This window comes from Penicillium crustosum, assembly GCF_028827405.1.
Source record: "Penicillium crustosum strain IBT 35664 chromosome Unknown utg000005l_segment0_segment0, whole genome shotgun sequence".
Taxonomy (NCBI): domain Eukaryota; kingdom Fungi; phylum Ascomycota; class Eurotiomycetes; order Eurotiales; family Aspergillaceae; genus Penicillium; species Penicillium crustosum.
The window spans coordinates 1,482,410-1,504,965 of NW_026623126.1; the positions used below are offsets into that span (position 1 = coordinate 1,482,410).

Sequence of the window (22,556 nt, forward strand, 5' to 3'; positions counted from 1 at the left end):
CCTTGTTATTTGCTTGCATAAGGCCATGAGCCAATGAGCTGTATGGTTATTGGTCGATATTTCCAAGGGTACGTAAAAATACTACTTAGCTTCGGACAAATTACCCTCGATAGCTTAATTTTGTCTCGCCTTTCCGAGGTGATTGTCTAGACTGGATCTACCTACCTAGGTACCTTGGTAGGCTCCACCTCGATTGGTCTTTTACCATAGGCCAATCTAGCCCTAGAGAATACTTTCGATAGAAATAAAAAATAAAAAAATAGCCATCAAACCAGCAGTCGTACATAACCAGACTGGTGTCACACTATTGCAATGCAGAAAATCATATTGGCCGTTAGGTCTAGACACGCTAACGGCGGGGGTATCTCAAAGTACATGGTCCCTTCATAAAACCACTGTAGATAGCCAACGCCAATTCATGTTTCTTGTACTCATATAGAACCCGAAGCAGCCAGGTAGTCCCAACTCACATTCAAGTCAACCGCTCCAGGAAACCCTGAGCAATTAGCCGTTCCACATCACCTTGACGAACATAGAGTTGACTGTTCTTAGTCAAGTTGATCACACTGAACCCGAATTAGCCACCGGATGCCCAAACAATACCAGAAAGAAAGGGAGAAGGGGGAAAATACGTACCCATATTCAGTCTGGATCTCACCAGCATCCTTCAACACCCGTACATCAATAAACAAATCCTTGGGCGGCTCCAACGTCCCCGTCAAATCAACATCCGTCCACTGGCCCTTATACGCAGCAAGCATATCCCCGTACTGACGAAAATACTCCTCCTCCTCAGGACTTAGCGAGCTATGCCCGCTAGCCCCGAGAGCCGTGTGCTGAGCCACCCCACCGTCTTCGGACGGCTGCTGCTGCTCGAGGATATCCACTCCCGTCCAGCAAAGCTCCTCGAGCTTCTCTGTGCGCACGCGGTGGTACGCGAGTAGACAGCGCTTGTTCCGGCGCATGCACAGGTGGTCGACGAGTAGGGCGCAGGCGATGGCTGGGTCGGCTGAGGGGTTGAATGCGCCCTCGAAGGGCTCTAGGAGGCGCGTGACATCGCGGTCGAGATCGCGGACTTCGCGGCTTACTGCGCGCACGATCTCTGTTTGGTAGGGGGGTAGATGGGCGAGGGATTGGGTGCGTTTGGCGTGTTGGACCTATCGCGGGTAAGGTGTTGGTCAGCGGGTTGCTTTTCTCTCTTGTGTTTGTTATTTGTTGGTCGGTGTTGGGGTTTGGATTGGCAATCCCCGGAGACAGTATAAATCCATAGTTCACGTACCAATTTGTTGCCGAGTTCGCCGTACATGGTGGCCACGCGGTCGGGGTCCTGGTGAGGGACGCGACTTTGATCCATTTCGGCGAACGCCAAGATTGGCTCTTAGTCAGGTGGAGTGATCGGCGCCAAGGTCAAGTATGAAGTCACTTCTTGGGCAAAGGCTCTTTACCTCCGAAAGAAAGAAATAAGAAGTACATTGGAAGTGGGAGTAATATATTAGATGTTGTGTAAAAGGTTGAAGTGCCACGAAAGACAGCCAAAGAGGAAGGAGGAAGGTAAAGAAATCGGGAAGGAGCACAATGGCTTCAATTCTAGACGAATCGGGGGAAAGTGACCAATGGAATTATTTTCGATGCCAAAAAGGTGAGCGAATAATTGATACTACTATTAGTACTGCATAGAAGCCCTCATTTAGTTGTATCCAGCCTGTGTGATCGGCTCATACTTTGCAGCACCTTCTCCGACACATGGAATACATTCAATCACCGAGTCAGGTTCCGGTGCCATGAAATACGGGATAGAGAACCGTCTACGGGTCATACGATCAGCTCCTTCGAACCTATCAGGAAGAGGGGGCAAGGTGACTCGATGGCTGGTAGACCTCAGAAGATCTATACAAGTTAGCAGTTGAGGGCAGACCAGGAGGATACCGAGCGACAGACCATTACTCCACCTCTGCAAAAGATCTCCCACATTCATCACAATTGCATTCTTGATTGGCGTAGCAGAGACAAATTTGCCCGGTGATGAAACATCCTCGACTTCCAACCCACCACAATCATCTTGAAACAGCAAGGTGATCGAGCTCCAATCGGTATGTGCGGGGCATCTGGCTGCACGCTCTGTCTCAATTGCTTCTGCCGGGATAGACGGATAGTGTAGTAGGCGCAGCTGATTATTATGACCCGAGTGCTTCTCAAGCAGATGGTTCTCGTCTAGCTCCAAACCAACAGCAAGCGCTTGTAGGACCTCCCCTCCGACACGAAAACACTCCCAGTAGAAGCGGAGCATGAAGTCACGAAATCCAGGAAGAGTGTGTTCGGGCAGCCATTGATTAGGCTGGGTGGCATTCTGGTCGCTTCCTATGTCATAGCTTTCCTGTGGCAAGTCAATGGAGCTCAGAATTATGCATAGATGAAGTCGGTGTTGACTGGGATGTATGAGGTCGTGAACAAACACAGTGGGTTCTCACTTTAATGTCTGTAACCTCTCTCAGCTGGTCCGCCCTTTCCTGGTCATTACCAGTACTCATCGCCTGTGACACCTTCTCCAGCCCAGGCCAAGAATACCCTCTGTGAACCGCCCATCCCTCTGGATGTGGTGCTTTGAGTTTCTCGTCTTGTGGCAGTTCAAAAAATAGCTTCGACCAGTTGAATGCCTCGTCTAACATCGACTCTGGCAATGAGTGGTTGATGATGTATACAAAGCCCACTGTTTTGCAGGCAGCGACGATGTCCTGGGCGATTCGCTGACGACTGGACTCTGTGTTCCAGCCAGCAAAGTCCACCACAGGGATGTTGGGGGGCTCGGTAGAAGCCATGACAACTTTAGGTCTAGTGTAGGGGTATAATAGCCAGGAAATAAATTAGGAGATGATATAAGACAACATTGGAAAGGGAAAAAAGGGCACGTTTCCGACCTAACACCCCTCACATGTCAGACACTGGGGTACCCCAATGAGAGAAACCAACATACATTTGTGAATTTCCTTTTCTGGATGTTTTCCTTTTTTTAGGTTTAGCTCCCTGTTGTCCCAGTGCATCGCATTTGAATCTCAAGTTTTCCCTCTCTAAGCATCACCACCCGGATTCACCACGAGTGCCATACCGCAGCAGGTCCTCAAAATTTAAGATTCTTAGTGTCGGTGGCCAACCCCCGCGTACCTCAATGGCTCCCTCGATCACGAACGCTGTGCGAGGCTACACAACTACCTGGTTGTGTATAGATAGATGGTTCGCCACAAACAAGAGAGCTAGCTAGTCAACCTTTCGTTTTTGCAGATAGAGGTGCACAGGCTGTTCGCGAATGTCTCCACCCGTCAGTTAATTCCTTCCTGGATTCGATATACTCGCCTGAGCTAGGCTTCTTTTACTGGGTGAATGATATTTCAATGAAGGTGGTTGACGAAATTTTTCTAGATGAGGACAATAACCTAGATATCCTGGAAATTTTTGTCTATCTCTAGAGATGCGCCACTTTTCACAGATATAGACCTCGATGCGGTGTCTATACCGGAGTGCTATATTTGTTCGATTCTAATGAGAGTGAAGAATCCCCGTTTTAAAGCTATCGCGCCTGGTTTGGAAGTTTTGCACGACACCGTGGCTTTCACGGCTCGGTAGAGGTTTATAAGGGTGCGTCGCGACCTGGAGGGATCGGCAATAAATTGAATATCCCGCCTGTCCTACTCCTCGCCGCTACAGACAGCAGCCGTACAGTCTGTCCTGGGGGGAAATTTCGATGTCTTTCCCTTGGGCCAAGAGATGAGGTGCCATTTCACAAGAATAATCCGATTCCCACGGAGCTATACATAGCGTCGGATCGCCGGTGCGGATACGATAGTGAAAAGGCGGGCTCAGAGATTAGACTGATAGATCGGCGGGAGAATTAGTAGGAAGAGACGGTGTGGGGGTGAGCAATTGATAAGTCCTATACGGAGTACAGATAGTGCGAGAATAGATTATGGATTCAGTTTAAATCTTCTGACTGGTAATATCCAGTGGTTTATCGAAATATATTTAGATGCCCAATCAACCTTGGATGCACCCAAGTAACAATTTAGCTGCAGTATTCAGTAGTTGGGTGCCAAATTGTGTTCCACGTTTTGTTTCACAGATTATATTTTAGTGATTAAAATCGGTTTAATACATATTACCATTGCTCCCATTAATAGAAATTAATATAGGAAAATTAATATACCCTTGGGCTTCGGGTTTAGAGGGTCGGGCTGCGGTTGCTGGGGCATCCCCGGTGGAGATTTGTGACCTGACCTAAGAACGGAGGAACTACATCATTTGTTCTTTAAGCTCTGATCTTTTCTAGAATCCCTAAAATTTTCCTTCAGACTGCAAATATCCAGGTATGTTCAAGCACTGAGTCTTCAATTATACCCCTCGCGACCGATGAAAGCTAATTTAACTCCTTTGAGTAGTTTGTTGACACCCGAGTCCAACCTCGGATAACGCCCCCAACGACGAAACGAAGTATGAGAATAAACCATTAACACACCCAATTCAATCGATTCAACCTAGGCCTCGAGTCCACTCCTTCAAACCAACCATTCCAACCCCGCCTCAGACTCCAAGAATGCGGGCTTCCCGGTGGATCTGGATTGCCGCCACATTCCTCACCTCGACCGTCCACTCAACAGAGACAGCACCCTTCACCGCAGCAGAAAAGGCCACAGTAAACAAACGAGCCTTTGAAGTCCTCCGCATCCTCAGACGAGACGAAAACAATTGCCCGAGCGGTTTCAACCCCTGCACCGAACTGGGAAACTCCAATGCATGCTGTAAGCAGGGAACGAACTGCTCGCGCGATGATGCCAACAACATTGCATGCTGTGCGAGCGGTGCAAGCTGCACCGGCAGTCTAACAGGCACGAAGACGACAGGTACAGACACCGTGTTTATGTTCCCCAGCGGCGCAACTGCGACCACCACGGAGAGCGGGGCAGCGTCTGTTACCGGGTCAACATTGGACGGCGCATACCCATTTATTGTTGTCCCGACTACTTTCAACAATCCCGAAACTTGCTCGTCTTACTACTCCGTGTGTCAGTCTGAGTACACACAGTGCACTGGCAATCTGATGGGCCGCTACGGCGTCACTATTGGCGCCGCCGGGGGAGGCAAGACAGTTCAGGCTGTCACGGCTGCGTCGCAGGCGACTTCCATTTGCTCGAGCTTGAGTGCGGAGGCTTGCCATGGTATCAACTTGGCGTACTGTAGCAGCGTTGCGACACAGACTGGTAGTGCGGATGCGAATGGAAATGATGCCTCTCCTGCGCGAATGTCGAGTCTCCATGATCTGGTCTTTGGATTGGCAGTTGGTGTTGCAGGGATGTTTATATGATTTACGGCTTCGAAACGACATTTGGATGTGTTCTTTTTGTTTGTACATTCTTTTTTTTCCTGTGATTTTACATCACCATGTGGAGCGAACAGAAACCCTTGGAATTTATGATACAATATCGAGTTGAGATGATAGTTGTCTCGGTATACATACTTTTGAAAAGCTAAATATCTGATCAAAGTAAATCTGAGTTATCATCATCCATCAAGAAGCTATTTATGTCCGCTTTCCATTTCGACCAAGTATCAATAACAGGAAAGTTCTGCTAGATTAGCATATTTATCCGTGTCAAGTAAATGTCAATTCTCGCCTCGGTTCATTTCATTATCACTAAAAAAAAATAGGCTCTGTAGTTCTTCCTTGTAGTGGTTCCCATCTCCTCTCGTTACTAGACATCTTCTTTCATAGTACCATCGCCCCATCAATCGACATTCACATGTGTATTTTATATCTAGTTCATATCTTTTCTACGAAATATATTGTACTTTCTGGGCTTATGTCTTTGGGCAAGATGGGCTTTCTTTCCCTGCCCGAATGTAAGATTCTAGGTGCTCAACCCGAAGGATGTGGCGAGGATATATAGTCGTCTCGAGAGGCTAATTAGCACCACTGATTGTCTTCCACTTGAGGCATGAGTACATATGCGTATGTATCGAATGCCGTACAAAAACGTCGTTCCCACCCCCCTTGAGCCCCATTGAACTACTCTCAATTCAGATAAGGTGCTGGTAAGCCTGCTGCATGCTCAGTATGATTGAGATTTGATCGGGCATTAGTGGGGGATTGTCTCTTTTAATCTAGCCTAGATTAGTGCACTGTAGATTGATTAGATGAACCTTCTGCTAGTACCCATGTGGGTTGTGGTCCACGGGTCTGATATCCGATATCCGCCATGGCGTTTAAAAAGGTATTCGACCATGGTTGAAAACTATGTCTCCACTTTTATTTCGCGCAACCCAGGATTCGTACCTGCCACAGATAGCGGCTTAAGGGTAGACTGTGAAGTATAAGCTAAATTGATCTCCGTCCCAATTTGTCCTTTCCACCTCGCCATGGGGCTGAAGAGGAAGCTCTAGGACGAAGAGAAGCCAGTCTTTGTTCCTGAGCCTGAGATTTTGGGACCGATTCGGGAAACAAAGGTTGGCTAAGAGAGCTTAGTCGCTCCATTTCTCTGGCTTTTAGCTCCCATTTTTCTTCACCTCCCGTTCCTCGTTTCTCATACGGCTCCGTCCCCATCCAAGCCATCCACTTCTGCACAACAGCTAACGCTCTTTCATCTGGGATTTTGAACCACTCTTTGTGGTTCCGAGAGCAGCCTGGGCATTTCTCTTCGATTTTTCTGTGCTCCAACAATTCTAGGTGAACCAAAGCCTCGACACGACAAATATGGGCAACCTCTTTCAAAACTCGCTGGCCATCGCTTGTCTCTCGTGCGAAGTCTGGAAAGTGAATTCCCATATTCTTCTTGCATTGATTAGACCATTCCCTGAAACGGCGACGAACATCCACCGAGCGTCCAATCTTAAGGTATCCAAAATTGCCTTGTTGCCAAAATATATACATCGAACCCTTAAACTTCAAATCACTCGCCGAGAGAGGCTTTATAAGAAGTTCCCTAAGACTCTCAGATAGGTTGCGGGGGTGAGCTTTGAGGTGTAGGGTTTGAATTTTTGGATTGGATTGACCTCGTTCAAACTCAAACACTCTTGTGTTTCCTTTCCCTGACCACCAGACCGTGTAATTTTACCAATGGGTAGATTTGTTGAAATGCGTGGTTCCACGAAAGTACCCAAACCAGACTTTTGGGTAGTTGAAACTTTCTTAGATGGAGAACTCTTCTTAGCCGTCTTAGAAGTAGCATGTATCAAAGCCTGTGGTCTAAGAAGTACCATTCCTGGACGAGAGAAGTCCGTCGTTATTTCGTGTGGGTTTTTCGGCAACCATAATTCGATCTTCTCTCGACAAAACCGTTTGCTCGTGTTTGGTTCGAGAATGAATGAGAAGGAGCTGACATCTTCTGGCGATAGAACCTTGAAGTGTTCACCCATATCATGCTTATCAGACCTATCGTTGGAGGACAATTGGTTACTCTTTCTGCGTCGATTTAGTTTTGGTGTTGGTTTCGTCTTTAAGGCTTGATGCTTCCGCTTGTTTTCTTCAGCTGGTTCCTCTCCTTGAGCGACGAGAACTTGCGAAGTAATCTCTAGTTTTGCGATGAGGTGACTCATCCCCTTCAACTGTACCTTGCTTCCAGTTGAGGGCTTGGTTGGATACAGTAGCTTCGTTGCAACGGCTTCATCGCGCGAGCCATTGGGGTGACTTTTATCGGGGATAGAAAGGTAGCGTGCATTATGACTGCGAAAAGGCTCTATGAGCGGTTGGGACCCGCATAAATCGTGAGGTCGACATTGCAGAGACTTTTCAAAGATTAATGAAAACATCAGTGGATATTGCCAGTACGCTGAATTTGTGTAACATGTGCCACTTTTTTTTAGACAGGTTAGGAAACTATATATATCTTTAATTCAGAAGAAAACGGTATTTCGGGGCACAGAACTAATATGCGATGTAACAACACTAATGTTGGGCTAGTTTCACCTTCTGCGCTGGTGTTTTATTATACATTGGTTGTTGCTCAGGCCATTCCTCTCTAGCGACCTATGAATGTGAAGTTTTAGAGATTGTGGGTAGCAGCTCATGTTTGTTGATCCATTGTCTATCTCCTGACTCCTGATGGATAGCAATGTAAGATGCGTTAGCATTCTTGATTGAGAAAGCACGACTGGCGTATTTTCCAGTCCCATCAATGGTCAGGTGTCGACCTCATTGGCGGGCTATTTCAAGCTAAGACCAGCGCATAATCCTGCGCCACTGGAATGATCTGAAGCTGCTAGCGCTGCTAAGTTAGGTGGCCAGGTCTATGTCGCAATACGAAAGAATAATTGGCTCTGAAGTGCATGGTTGGTATGTGGGCCCCTCTCCCCCGGCCACCCCCCAAGGGTTCGTGGCTCTCACTAGCCTCATGTGGTCAGCCGCCAGAGGAGGTTCCGCGGCATCGGGGGTTGAGTTGGATATTTCGATGGTCACAGAGAGATTCCTACGTTCTGGCTCAAAAGGTTCAACGAGAGAAAATAGTCCTTGCATCCCAGACTGCAAAAATATTCCTGTTATGTACCCATAATTACGATTATCACAGATTTCTCTCTTTAAAATACCCCACTTGTCGCCGAGGTATTCCCATATCTGTCGGATAAGAACAAGGGTGTGTTACTGGATCGTGTACTTGATATAACAAATTGGGATTTTATTTATCGTATTTTGTTTCGTTCTCGTTTTATTTTTAGATCGGGACCAAAGATAGACAGAGGAAAACCAATTGTTTGTGATATTTCTCACCTGTAGCGCCGTTGGTGATGGTTTTGATTAGCTCGCAAGATGTATGCTAAGCTACCCTGCTAATGCAAGCATATTGATACAAATTTGATGAGAGAGTTTTTACTTAGAAGACGTTATGCAGCTCTCCGTATAGAAGGCATCGGCAAAATGTTGCACTTAAGGGCACACTACCTTCTGGCTTAAAGGTGATGATCAAGATGAGGATCAGGCTCTTGATTTTTGACTCGCTTCACAGGAACAGACCTAAGCCACGGCATGCAAAGTACCACTTCCTGATCACCCAGTGTAATAAGTCTAGCTCAAGCGATCTAAGAGTTACATGGGTTGGTCAAGGCAGCCCCGGGCTTAGTCCGCGCATAGTGGTTAAAATATGTTTTCGGGCCCCGTCGCACTTAGCGGCGGGTTCGGGTATGATCAAAGGTATTGCCGCGTAAAATTGATATCAAAATGAGTGGAGTCTGAAGGTAGCAAGGCTGAGAGCGTGAGACTGGTGGAGGAAAAGAACCATCCATGATTCCAAAGGGATCTGGGGGCCAATGAGCACTCAGCCTACTCTTGGATAGCTTATCTAGCACGTAGTCTCTTCTGGCTAGATCTTCACGTAGAGAATGAACTAGATTAATTTTCTCGAAACGTCCAGCAGTTTGGCCCCATGGCGATCGCTACCTAGATGAACGGCCCGGAGCAGCCCGCTGATCCCGACACTCCCTCCCCCAATCGCGTGCTCCTATCCCATGGCAGGGCATGCATGCCAATAACAACTGAAAAAAAAGAAAACGGGAATGAAAGATTTTCCTCTTCTCCTTTTTGTTCCTTTTTCTTTTTTTTATTTCTCTCACAAAACCCCTGCATCAGTTGTGGATACCGTAATCATTAATGGGAGACCAACTACGCAGTAGGCTATGTCTACTTCGCCGCCGAGTTGCCTTTTTGCCTATTAGGCTTCCCTCCTTGCCCTTACGTCATAGAATCACTCAGGTGCCTTCAGACCCTATCATTCTCTATAGAAGTATCTAGGTGGCTACTTTGTTCGCTCTAGCGTATTTATGTGTCGATGATCCATTGGTGAAAATGGATGTAAGTGGATGCAAGACACCGGCGCTTGGCATATTTTCCCAATTGCACGAGGCAAGCACAGCCCCCCTCCTCTCATTATCATTTTGACCAGACTACAAGAAGTTAGACTGGCTACGCCTCGAAGAGCGGCAGCTACAATAGCAATGTTAGTGTAACGGATAAAAGATCCTTACAACATGGAAACCCGTCAGAATTGTCGCTTAAGTAATGAGATTGGCTACTTCCTCCAGAGTCAACGGAAGCATGATTACTGGCACTGCGTTAGCGATTTTGTCATTGCATCCGCCGTACCAACTGTTACAGGATGGATCGAAATTAGTTTCACCACTTTGCTCTTATAGAATCTATCTCGAACCCTAGTCCGAAACACGATAACCTATTTCCCGCTCAGCTTTGTTTTAAATATTGAATCGTATTGAAAGGCTCTATCACGTGTTATGTCGATTACTCATTTATTCGTAATACTCTTACGAAGGATACCTGCGTCTTGTAGCCTTTTGAGCTTATTGACGACATTTCCATCTACTTGTCTCATTGATTTTCTAACGAAGCCGAATGGAGCGAAAGGGTTAATCCCTTTCAAGGAGTGCGCATTACGCCAATCTATGATGGCACGTTGTTTAAAAAGTACATATGAAGCAGAAAATGCACTGTGAACATAAACTGCTGAGCGTTTGAACTAAGCATCCGTATTCAGCGCTTTCTTCAGTATTGCCTATCACTTTCCCACTCCTCATCCGTTTGCCATTCCCCTTCAGTGTCCCCTGCCACTTCTGTTTCCCATGCTAACAATATTACAGAATTAGATAAAGTAGTGGGATGGTTTAGGCCGAGTGTTTGCTTCTGCTTGGTCAAGCACTCTCGTAGCAGAGATATGGCTTCGGCATCGTGGCCTGCAGATTTCCAGATGAAAGCGAGATGAGCCATACTGTTCAGCGTGTCGGGATGGTCCTCGCCGAGCTTCGTCTTGCGAGTCTCTATCACCTGCACCTCGAGCTGCTCGGCCTCTTCCCACCGGCCCTGATTCCAAAACGTCGACGCTAGGTTGGCTATACTGGTCAGCGTAGAGGGATGGTCCTCGCCGAGCTTCGTCTTGCGAGTCTCAATCACCTGCACAAAAAGCTGCTCGGCCTCTTCCCATCGGCCCTGATTCCTATACGTCGACGCTAGGTTGGCCATACTGGTCAGCGTGTCGGGATGGTCCTCGCCGAGCTTCGTCTTGCGAGTCTCCATCACCTGCAATTCGAGCTGCTCGGCCGCTTCCCACCGGCCTTCATCATAGTGCACCCTTGCCAGTGTGTTCCAGATGAAAACCTCACCCATTTCTATATTTTTTATGCAGCTCAGATCAATATTACTCACATCCGGAACATGCAAAGTAAGATGACGACGAAATTGTGGCTGGTGATCTTCTTCTTTAATCTGAGAGCATGCAGCAAGGATAAATTTGGTGTACCACCACTCCCATTGTTGATTTTGATCGCGATGAATTGCCCGCCACTGAACTAGGCTGTGCATTATGGTACCAGGCCACTCTCCGTGCACTCGCTGTATTAGGCTGTAGCGAGCGAGGACATCTATGCTATGTCGATACGTGAAGTTGTCCCATTTCCCTTCGGTTTCCGGAAGAAACATCCGGATCTCAGTGGAAACCCCTTCGCCGAACTCGTCGACGACAGCAGACATGCCAAGACTTGCTAAACGAAACATTTCATCCTGGACAATGGTACCTTGGAAATGTGCTAAGAATGTCAACAGTAGACCAGGCTGCAGCTGCGTATACTCCGTTTCAATTTTCTCCAGGGTGGTATCCCATACAGTCCAAACGGTTCTTTCCGTAGGGGAAAGCCCTCGAAGATGATTCATCTGCAAGAGCTCATCACGATGCTTCATATAGTCTTCCAAATACTGCCTAACGGATTGTTCAGGGGCAATACTATTACCAATGTACGCACCGGCAAGATCTAGTGCTAGTGGCAAATATCCAAGCTTATTCGCCACCTCATCGCAGTCATTTTGTACGGACTTTGGCAGCAAGTTAATATCATCTGAAAGGTGGCGCAGAAGAACAAGTCTCGCTTCCCGAGGCGACATAACATCAATGCGAATTTGTTCACAGCCCCTATCGATCAACTTTTGGCTTTGGTCATCGCGGCTGGTGATAACAATTTTCCCCCGGGTTCCCTTTGGCATAAGCTTCCTGAGGCCCCAAGTGAAGTCGTCGGCATTGTCGACGATAACTAGCCATTCGTCATCCACTTCGGTCCGGTCTCGAAGCCATCGAAGTACACCTTGGATGACGCGGTCGTCTATAAGAGCCGTGCTCTGTTGCTTTTCTTGTTCTTCTGGAAGCCCGATTTCGGCAGCACATCTTATGAAACTGGATCGGACAGTCTCTTCACGTGTTGCATCAATCCAAAGTATCGGGTTGAACCGATTAACATTACTTTCCGTAAACTTTAGGGCTAACTGAGATTTACCCGCCCCCCTAATCCGTACAGAGTGACTGCAAATGGAACGCTAGCGCTTTCGTGCCGTATTTGAAGCTTTTCTTCCAGCTCCTTCCAAAGTTGATCACGCTGAGTAAAGGTCTGTACTGTCTCAAGCGGGACAGAATAGAGGTGCTTCGTCGGTTCAACTAGAGGCGTCAATATTCTGGAGAGCTTCGATAAGATGCTATTGTAGCATTCATTTCTTGACTCGAACTTGTTCAATCCGTAGTGGTCAACGGCGAGACCAATTTTGCCGACCCCAGGATAGGTAGCCGAGCTCTCGGGAACACACTGGTAAAGGTATTAGTAATATTGCGTACAGTTTTATAAGCCTACTCACAAATATTTGCCATCGAAAGAACCATAGTCGGAAAATACAAAGCGGCCTCTGCTCATAAAAGTTGACCACTTGCAAATCATCTCGTATACTAGTTATGAAATGTTCGTGTAAATCACTCAACACGAGAGAGTCGTATTCCAGATTGGCCAGGATCAATGGATTAGATCCTAGCGGTTGCAAGGCGAATGCTGCAAGTCGACCCCAAGGGCCAAAGCTAGTCCCGCGATGCGGTGTACCTAGAAATAATATCGCCCTTGTTTGCTCCACAATTTGATTGAACTCGCGTATCCGTTTGGCTTGAATAAGCGCCTATTGTATTTAGCTATGTCCCATGGAAAGAACAGCAGTTCGCTAACCTCTTTGACAACTAGACCCCCATAGCTATGTCCCACGAAGATCAGGTATCGACCCTGCTCCTATCGCGGAATAATCAGCAAGAAGCCTGGGTTGAAGGAGTTGCCCAAACTCACATGCTTCGACTGACGGATCTGCCCGTCAATATGTTCAAGGAGATGGGTGCCGACGCTCTGGAGCCGCGTATAGACCGCATCCCTCTTCCAATATGAGTCATAATTATAGAAAAAGATGCGAGCATCTTTACGGACCTCTGGGGGATGTCACTTGGAAGAAAGTCGCTGACCCAGTTCACGTATTTTTCACTGTTCGGTCGGGTTTCCTCGATTGGGTGTAAAGTGTTCGTGGATCTTCTCGCTCGCCACGTCGTGTCAGGGTTGGACCCGAGACCATGAACAAATATGATGCTATTTATGTCAGCAAAATCGAAACATTCAATAGGGTATATTCTTACTCTACCCCACGAGCACGCGCGGGCACGTTGTAGCTCTTCACCGGGACAAGCTCGAATCTCGACCTTGGAGCTTGATCGGCAATGAGCCGGCTCGGAATTCTTTTGGTGACCCGATAATAGATGAATGCGACCGAGAGAACGAAAGTGAGTAGATACGGGATCGTGGGTTGATTCATAGCTGATGATTTGGCTCTGCCGCATGGGTTGCCCCTCTTTGACCGGCGAAGGCGGTTGGAATCGGTATTCAGCAGCAGAGGGTCGTAAATGACTTTAAATCTGAGTAGGTAAATAGTTGCTGGATCACGAGAACATAGCAGCTATACGATTTCGATAAGTTGGGTTGTTTCCAGCTGCGCAGTCCAGCCATCTGCGGCTGAATTGCAGGCGCTAGACCAGTTGATATAATTGGTGTCTAAGAGAGCGCTCCGCCCGATTCAAGTAGGGGCTGTGTATTCCAAGGCCCTACCAGCCTCTCCGCGGTGTGCAGTTCTGAGAAAGATATGAATTCAACCCCTAGACCAGGTTCCGTTGAGGTGCTATGTCTACTTATACAGGCGCTCCATTCCCTGCATCGTGTGCTCTGGATACAGAGCTCCTGGAATGCCCTCTCGGCGCGAAAGATGATTCGGCACAATCGGAGAGCGAGGCAAAAACTATACAATATATTCCAGGAAATCCTGGTGTCGGCCTTCTACGCAGTCAGGTCCATGATCATCTTTCCAATGAATTAGCAACCCCGCTCCTGGATGAGCTGTACACCCACCTGTGGCTAGTTGCAAAGAAATCTGGTCGTCATATCGACGCGCTGCATACGCAAAAGGTCAAGGGACGCGCCATTATCCCAACCGAAGACCCGCGACTCCATCTCATTTGGAACAAGAACAAGATCTACATCAAGCCTGTACCCTTGTATTTGGTGAACTATGAGTTTTGGGTACGGTATCTACAGCCTCTGAAGCCAGTATTATCGTCGGAAAACTCTTCCCTTGTTCCCAAAATTCCCGAGCCAGCCGCTTTGGTATTCGATAGCTCGATTGCAATAGGGTTTATGCGCTCATACGCATCTCTTATCAAGTGCCCTCTAGACCTTGCGATCGCAAAGGAATGTTATCTGATTCCAGCTGATATTGACTAGATTGGATGGTCGATCTTCATCAATCACTTTCGTGTTGTTGGAGACGATAGGGTTGCAAAGCGATACCACTATGGACAGCTGCGTCTGTCCCGCCTAAACTGGGCCGTCCGGATATTCCGTCCACAGCACACTCGCACCAGATGGTTCTACGAGAATTCCTACTGGTCCACTGGCGAGTTTATGGAGAGAGCAACTTTCCCTTTAGTCTTCCTATTTGCCAGCGTATCTATCGCTCTTTCATCGATGCAAGTTGCACTCGCCGTTCCGGTGGACCGGCTCTGGTCTCATATTTTAAGCGACCATGAGCTAAAAGAGATGAGCAGAGCATTTTGGCTCTTTTCTATTGCCGTGGTACTTCTGTGGCTGTTGATATGGGCTCTCCTCCTTGGTATTCCCCTTCTTGTTTTGTGTTCGCAAGTTTTCTGGGGACTCAGAAATCGAGAGAAACAGGTAAAAGATACCCCTACCGTCTAGATCGAAACGGCGTGTTGTATTTCCAACCCCGTGCGATAGCCCCTGTATCAATGGACTTCTATAGATATTCAGGCTATACATAACCCGAAAGGCTATTCCCATAGGCCCACAGAGGGAGAGAACGTAGTTGCATCTGGAGATGGTATCTGACTCAGCTTAAGGAGTGATATGATATGCCTTAACTAGATTCACTACTAGGCGACTAAAGTTAACTCCGCGACGCTAATAAATGGAATCAAATTGGCGGACAGCCCAAATTGAGTATTATGTTGGTCCGGTGTGGGTATGACCAGGCAACTTTTCGGGAAACCGGATCGACCCGAGCCAGAAAACTAAAATTCAGCGCAGGACGCGATAATCAACCAATTTCCGCCCAATAAAAGGCAAGCTTTAACATTATCAATTTGAAGTGCGCGATAGGCAGCAAGAGATTGTATTTAAATGCTGCTATGGCGAAACTAGCGTATGCTGCCGATCTAGCAAGTATCTTTTTCTGAGGCTCGATATAGAGCAAAGGAACAAAATGCGGATCTACGAGATTTCTATATATATAACCTATTAGACTTTCAGTCGCACTATTTAGTCTACGTGGATAAGTCTGGGTATAATAAACGAATCGGATTCCGAAGGACTAGCCAATAGTCTTAATCTTAAACTAATTCACGAGGACCAAGATCCCTCATTCTTTATCGACAAAGGGATTGTAGTAGGTATTGTACGCCAGTTCGTAAGAGATATTGGCTAATAGGTTAAGTGTATAAGGAATGTTACGCTAGACGACCAAGCTATATAGGCCGTAGCTTAAAAATATATAAAGGCGTAAGAAGGCGCTCGTATAGACAATAGATTAGCTTATAAATCACTTCAGTTTTACGCGAAACCCTAAGTTGATGATTAAACCACTACTGTATACACAAAATTAGAGTTAGCAGAGAACTAAGTAACTTTTGTAGATAGTAGTATATATATATTATCACTATAAAGTCTAACGCTACATCGCCTCTAACGCTACCAACTAGCTATAAGTATTAATATAACCACCCTAGAATGTCGGAAATGACCCAAGGCACTCTTTTTTCGAGATCCAACAACCTCAATATACCGCTCGAGGAAACTTTGAAATCATTATTCTGGGTCTTCTTGTAACGGATAAAGGATCCTTACAACATGAAAACAGAATTGTCACTTAACCTTATCGGCTGGGCCACGAGAGTGGAGCACCACTGATTCGTTGCTGACCCCATGTGATCAAAGCGGGGTATAGGATAGATAACATAGGACTCCCCTGGATCCTGTTCCTCTTGGACAAGAGTTAGCCTTGTCACGCTGAAGACAATACAATCTGTTCCTCTCTCCTACCATCGTATCTTACCCGGTTGACAGGCCGTACACCTGAAAACAGTATACCTTTACACTTCTTCATACCGCACAAAGTTCCGTCTAATATATACCTTTAACTTAGAGAAAAACTCCTCGATAGGATTTAAGTCGGGTGAGTAAGGTGGTAGATATACGAGCTTAACTCCTGCTTCGATATACATTTCCTCAATACGATCAGAATAGTAGAAAGATACGTTATCTATAACTAGAACGGACTTTGGTTCAGGCTATCTCCTACAATACCGAAGAAGCTGACCAATAAAGTCCTCGAAGACTACAGCATCCGTAGAGCCCTAGAATACACGAGAGAGCAAAATCCTATCTTGGCAATATGCGGGCAGTATCTAGTACCGCTGGTCACGATAGAAGTTGGCTACCTATAATAGTGCCGTGCTTAACGGAGACCAGCCAGGGTCTCAAACGGTACCTCGGAATCACAGATATTCCCGTGTCATTCAAAGTTATTCCGACATGTCTCTCAGCCGACTCTAGATCTCAGCAATAGCTTGTCTATTCTCATGCTTCGTCCGCTATTTTCCAGGGCGTTCTTCAAATCAACTTCCTGTGTAGCCCCACCAGTCCCACAGGAGTCCGATGGAGAGTCCAATGGTGGAAGTCCCACGGTAAATGTCTCAGTCTACCTATAGCTAACGCAATAGACCAGTTTATAGTTGACAGGGAGCTAGCAATAATAAGCAACGCGAAATAACTTACGATATTATTTAGCTCTACTTGAAAAACTACCGATATATTAGTGTGGGGTTATAGCGAAATACTGACCCAGAAAAGCCGCTAGACAATGAATACGATAAGAGACGCCAGTGAACCTATAGGTCTTAGTGTAGCTATAAACAGAAATTAATATAGCTATTTAAAGTTATATAGTTATGGAGTCGGCGATGCTGACAAAACTAGTGGGCCCTTTCGTTAACTAAAAAAAAACTGTTAGTGTACGATTACGATGTGGTCGCTTAACTCCGCTTAGTATGAACTAGACGAGAGCAAGAGACCCTTCGATAAATGAGAGATATGTCAACTAAATTTTGTACTCAACTTCAAGTTGGTCAAAGTCAGACATGCACCTCGATCACAAAATCCCATGGAATCAAGCAGCCGCCCAATTTGACCTAAAAAGATGTAACCGAAGCGTAACTCCAAATCGCACAGATCTGTTCGCTTGCGATAAATCATGGGAGCCAGCTGGTTTGCATCATTTTCGTCGTGTACTCATCGGAACTATTCGGGATTTCTCTACAACTGAAGCAACTATACCTCGATCTCCGATACCTCCAAACAACCTTTTTAACGGTACTTTATTGTCTTATGCCGAACGACGCTATGGCCTTGGATCACATCAAACAAACTCTGTATTGCACAACCCCCTCTTCACAGACTGCAAAGATATTCAATACTGGATCCACCGGGCTGGTACTGATCAAGTGGCTTATTCCAGCGGGGATGGGGATCTTTCCGATGCTGTCAAGATGTTGATTATCATTGCCGCAGGGGCAGACAGTGAAGATACCGCTGCGAAAGTAATGTCGAAACAGGCAGTCTCTGTTTTACTCACTCTGTCTCGCCACCCCAATGTTCCAGTACATACTTTGGCAAATATCCACTGGGGCCATGGATTTGGAGTGAGTCTGGTTGCGAGTTCTGCATTGGAGGCGTATCTTTTGATAAATCTGTTTGATGCAGTCCTTTCTCGCAAACGGTTGAAACTTGGTGTATCCACGGAGAAGGAGGTGTCCCTCCTTGAAACGCGATGTTTCCAAAATTTCGCCAGCAAAGCACTCTCTGACTATGACTATCCGGCGCAAAACATTATACATCGAGCATTCTGGAATAAAATGGGGGTCACGGATTCTTGGACCTACGAACAGGAGAAGAAAGGGTGGGCTGAGAGTGGAGAGCAGGATATAAAAGGAGTAATTGATCCATTACGAGGTGAAAACGAGAAAGCCAGGCTGAGCTTGCAACGATACTTGAAGTCTTGTTTTGCGATTTTATATATTTATGATTTACTGTTGAGGGAATGGCATGGGGATGATGGAGCTGATCAGACATGGGTCTCTTGGATTGACTATTTTTTTGAGTCTTTTGGCCACAAGAGGTGAATGAAACCAATGACCTGGCAGTGTAAAAAAAAAGGTGGTGAGTGGGCGTTTACCACAATCAAAGAGACGGTACCTACCATCAAATTCTGAGTGACACATTTCTAATCGGTCACAATTAAGTTAGAATCATTCTGGGTTATACTTGCCTTGCATTTTCTTTCTGGGTGCTTCTGAATCCGTGAATTCTATAGCAAATCTCCGTGCAGATGCTGAAGTCTATCCCGTCCCTTTTGATACCGGTTATCTCCTCGACTTGCTTTCTTGACCAGCCACAAGAGCACTCCCAAATAATCCAGGATACCACCGTGTATATAAATGAACCTTCACAACTTGACTGCCACGTTCAAAAGAACAGTCTTAGAATCGCCGACAATGATACCTTTATCGTGCTCAAGTTGCCTTGCGTGTACTAGCATCGTATTTCCACTACGTAAGGAGGTGAGATTCTTTATGCGCACGCTATAATTTTGATGCACTTTTTGGAAGCCTCATCAGATAATGTGCTCCACCAGAATGTTTACTCAAGCCAAGCTTTCAGGATGCCCTGAATCGCATCCCACAACCATTTATCCCTTAACTTGGCCGAGTGATCAAATCCATGTTCGCCGTCTCGCACAACAAGCTTGAAATCCAGCTCCGGATCGACCTCAGAAAGCTTCTTTCCCAGCATATAGCTTTGTTCTATTGAAGCCACTGTATCATCTTTTCCATGAAGCACCACAACCCCGCCTCGTGGGAAGCGAGCACCTTGATCTAATTTCTTAAGAGGATACGGGGCCATCGTGTTGTCAGGGAACAGAGTGCCTAGTCTACCATGCTGGCATAACGAGAACATCAATTCCACTCGGCCATTGCCAACCTCAGAAGATACGATCACCGGCTTTTACGTGAGCGCTTCCTGTCTCTTAACCTCTTCCATGTGGCGCTCGAGATAGTTTCGGGGAAATGGCGACATATTGAACACTGGTTTTTGCTGCCCATTGCAAAATCGTGGTGCCTTGAAGTCCACTACAGGATACACAGCATTTACTGCGCAAATCTTGGACGCATGGTTTAGACCCATCTGCAAACTTAGATACCCTCCGGCACTTTCACCCACGGACATGATGCGGCTCAGATCTGCCTGCAGGGCTCCTGCTGTCTCCTGCTCAAGGAAGAGGGGCATGTCTCGATGTGTCCACTGCCAGTGGTCCTCCGCATCTTCAAGAATATCCATGACAGAGGACTCTAGTAGCGGTCGGTAGTTCGGGAACACAATGATGGCCAAGTTCTCCTTGGCGAGTTCAAGATACCAAGGGCTGAAGAATGGAGGATACAAGCTGGAGCCACCGGCCAAACCACCGCCATGATAGCGTAGGAGGATTGGACGAGGTTTGTGGCGCAATTGCTGGTCAAACGGCAAATCCAGACTTTTGGGGTAGAACACATCGACCAATGTCTTCGTAAAGAGGAGTAACGATTCCAGAGAGAGGATAGGGAGAATCCCACAGAAGAACGACGTCTTCGTAGAGAGGAACAACGTCTTCAAAAGATGGACTAGGAGAAGACATCTAAAACAAGCCTCCCTACTTTGATCGACGGTCTCTATAATCACCTCTTTCTTAGTCTTAAGGTTCAGCAGGATAAGACTCAATCTACTCGTAGAGATCCCGCAAATGTGACCAACAAACTTCGCCCTAGAAAACTTAAAGCCCGGGACTCTTTCGCGAAGTACATAGAAAGAGGAGAATCGGCGATTTCTAATGAATTCTTTGCTTGTCGAAGGAAGACTGTTCACTTCTCTCCACACTTTGAAAGAAACAGGAGAAAGCATTCGGCGACAGCTTGTTGGCTCAGAACTTAACCTTAACCATTTTTTTCGCCAAACCGTTAAGGACCACGTTTCAAATTCGGAGGATAACTCTACAGTGTTTTAACACTGCGACAATCATTTGGGTTAAGAGAGTCGATACGACTTAAGAACCCCTCTAATACTCTCAGCCCCGAGAGGGTACTCGAGGGGGGATGCAGAATATTAATATTCGTGGCCAGCCACGACGATGTTCACCGTGTTTAGCTGCCCGAGAACAAAGTGCATCAAGCACCGCAGCGACACGTGGCCCGCGAACTCTGCCTCCAGCGCGAAACAACAGGCCTCCTGCCGATCAGTTCCGCGTCTACAACATTCCCAGTCAATCGTCCGAATCGATCCATCGCGTTGCAGCTTATGTCAAGGAGCACATATCAATCTAGACTTTCGACGATACTTCATTCTGCAGGCGTTCAGGCGTCTGTAGCCCAGGGCGCCTCTGTTATAGTGCCGATAGCATGCGCATTAGAAGACCGAGGCATAGCGATGTCTTCCAGTAAGGCTAGAGAAACCCATGCTACTCAATTCTGCCAGCCTGCGTTAGACAAGTCACAAGGCGAAAACAAAGAGGAAAGATCACGACTCTTTAGCGTAAAATGCTAACAAACAGTGAGTGATACTATGGGGATCGTAACATGTCGGGCGTAGCGCCACTCACAAATTCCTTCAGAAAGATTGTTACTGTGTAACTTAACATTGTGGCGCCAGTGATGAGATAACGAAAATCGCGTATTTGCTGTTTCCGAGCACGGTGATAGCCATTACTAATGATGTGCACTGAAGCTCATCAAGCGCATCGAAAACAAGCGCGCTTGTAGACTCCGTGAAAGCCCATTAGCCGGCGCTCCGATCTTGTATAGCCAAATACCATTATCATCGGTGTTCTTTATTCCTGTTTGCCTTCGCTTGTCCCATCGTTTGATGCAACAAGTGATGTAAGCTACCAAAGGGGCCTGGGGTAAGAACTTTTCCAAGTCACTTGAGCATTATTATGGGTCAATAATGGAACCTTCTTTGTTGCAGTCCAGGATACTGTAGTAAATCTGCTCCTGGCAATCGCTGGAGCGTGCATCAACCTTGATGGTGATGAATTGAACACTACCGACCCAATGATATTGTTGTGATATGAGGCTGGTGCAGATCAGGAACCAAGCCGCACCGTCGGAATTAGCTCCGAAGTGTCGATACAGACGACCAAGTTGATTGGAAATCAACTTGGCTAATTGTTGTATATATAGGCTCATATATCCCTCTGAAATAAAAAAGTCAATTCATACTTCCGAACAACAATAGGTTATGAGCCCGGGAGTAAAATCTAGGGTACCGTCTCTACTCATCTGAGAATAATCTTGTCAATCTTGATTATATATCTACGCTTTAGCAGTCATCACTATGTCTGCTCTAGTCCATAACTAGCCTGACCGAGCTGTCACGGCCATCGAGCCTCTGGCGGGAAGCGATAACTTCGCGACCTAGAAACGTCTCATGACCTCCTACCTAAAAGCCAGGTAGGTCTGGGATATAGTATCGGGCGACATTCAGCGTCCCGACTGTCTATTCAAGTACGCCAAATCTATTACAGCGGACATCCCACCCTTGGTAGAGCCCCACCTTAATGGGGCGGTAAGGCAGCGAGCCATTGAAGCGCGCCTCGAAGTAGAGGTCTAGGTATTCGAGCGCTACCGTGAATAATCGCGTCGTAAAGCCGAGGCCTACCACACTATCTTCCGGTACCTATCGCCCTATATTAAAGAATCTAAATATTTTGATATTGTAGAACTAAAACTCGACCTTTAAGAAATATAATATAGTAATTTAGGCGATATAAGTTTATAAAATACGACTGATATTGATAGAAATTTGAATTATAATTATAGATAGACCTTGCCAACTCCCATGGGAGTGGTCCCATGGGACTATCCCATGGGACCATATGGGAGTCCCATCAAGTCCCATGGGAGTGCCAAGAATGGGACTAAGCAGTCCAGTCCGCTCCCATGGGACTTTGATGGGACTCCCATGGGACTGTAAACAGTGCAAACATGTAGAAAAATGTGACCTGCATAACTTATGAAGAATGCCACTGTTTTTTTGGGTATTTTAATTACTCAAAGAATAGAGATAATAATACTTTGGGC

The 22,556-nt window shown here is 46.5% G+C and overlaps 9 protein-coding genes across 9 annotated transcripts; 3 read left to right on the top strand and 6 right to left on the bottom strand.

Moving 5' to 3' along the window:
• Positions 1-472: 472 nt before the first annotated feature.
• N7487_011264 (DNA replication protein PSF1) lies at positions 473-1,354 on the bottom strand (the record flags this gene model as incomplete). The annotated part of the gene is made up of 3 exons (XM_056878994.1): positions 473-566; positions 637-1,157; positions 1,280-1,354. 3 exons carry the CDS (start codon positions 1,352-1,354, stop codon positions 473-475), a joined length of 690 nt encoding a protein of 229 aa, XP_056724313.1.
• A 333-nt stretch (positions 1,355-1,687) lies between these two features.
• On the bottom strand, positions 1,688-2,816 carry N7487_011265 (isopenicillin N synthase family dioxygenase; the record flags this gene model as incomplete). The annotated part of the gene is made up of 3 exons (XM_056878995.1): positions 1,688-1,887; positions 1,939-2,374; positions 2,469-2,816. 3 exons carry the CDS (start codon positions 2,814-2,816, stop codon positions 1,688-1,690), a joined length of 984 nt encoding a protein of 327 aa, XP_056724314.1.
• A 1,766-nt stretch (positions 2,817-4,582) lies between these two features.
• On the top strand, positions 4,583-5,350 carry N7487_011266 (uncharacterized protein; the record flags this gene model as incomplete). Its single annotated transcript, XM_056878996.1, has 1 exon — positions 4,583-5,350. The coding sequence occupies one exon, from the start codon at positions 4,583-4,585 to the stop codon at positions 5,348-5,350; it is 768 nt and encodes a 255-aa protein (XP_056724315.1).
• Positions 5,351-6,951: 1,601 nt separating this feature from the next.
• On the bottom strand, positions 6,952-7,791 carry N7487_011267 (uncharacterized protein; the record flags this gene model as incomplete). The annotated part of the gene is made up of 1 exon (XM_056878997.1): positions 6,952-7,791. The coding sequence occupies one exon, from the start codon at positions 7,789-7,791 to the stop codon at positions 6,952-6,954; it is 840 nt and encodes a 279-aa protein (XP_056724316.1).
• Positions 7,792-10,528: 2,737 nt separating this feature from the next.
• On the bottom strand, positions 10,529-13,639 carry N7487_011268 (uncharacterized protein; the record flags this gene model as incomplete). The annotated part of the gene is made up of 7 exons (XM_056878998.1): positions 10,529-12,269; positions 12,323-12,606; positions 12,656-12,964; positions 13,012-13,071; positions 13,126-13,207; positions 13,261-13,416; positions 13,464-13,639. 7 exons carry the CDS (start codon positions 13,637-13,639, stop codon positions 10,529-10,531), a joined length of 2,808 nt encoding a protein of 935 aa, XP_056724317.1.
• Positions 13,640-14,001: 362 nt separating this feature from the next.
• N7487_011269 (uncharacterized protein) lies at positions 14,002-15,072 on the top strand (the record flags this gene model as incomplete). The annotated part of the gene is made up of 2 exons (XM_056878999.1): positions 14,002-14,481; positions 14,599-15,072. 2 exons carry the CDS (start codon positions 14,002-14,004, stop codon positions 15,070-15,072), a joined length of 954 nt encoding a protein of 317 aa, XP_056724318.1.
• Positions 15,073-17,936: 2,864 nt separating this feature from the next.
• N7487_011270 (uncharacterized protein) lies at positions 17,937-18,569 on the top strand (the record flags this gene model as incomplete). Its single annotated transcript, XM_056879000.1, has 1 exon — positions 17,937-18,569. One exon carries the CDS (start codon positions 17,937-17,939, stop codon positions 18,567-18,569), a length of 633 nt encoding a protein of 210 aa, XP_056724319.1.
• Positions 18,570-19,086: 517 nt separating this feature from the next.
• Positions 19,087-19,350, bottom strand: N7487_011271 (uncharacterized protein; the record flags this gene model as incomplete). Its single annotated transcript, XM_056879001.1, has 1 exon — positions 19,087-19,350. One exon carries the CDS (start codon positions 19,348-19,350, stop codon positions 19,087-19,089), a length of 264 nt encoding a protein of 87 aa, XP_056724320.1.
• Positions 19,351-19,452: 102 nt separating this feature from the next.
• Positions 19,453-20,119, bottom strand: N7487_011272 (alpha/beta hydrolase; the record flags this gene model as incomplete). Its single annotated transcript, XM_056879002.1, has 2 exons — positions 19,453-20,007; positions 20,066-20,119. 2 exons carry the CDS (start codon positions 20,117-20,119, stop codon positions 19,453-19,455), a joined length of 609 nt encoding a protein of 202 aa, XP_056724321.1.
• Between the last annotated feature and the right edge of the window lie 2,437 nt (positions 20,120-22,556).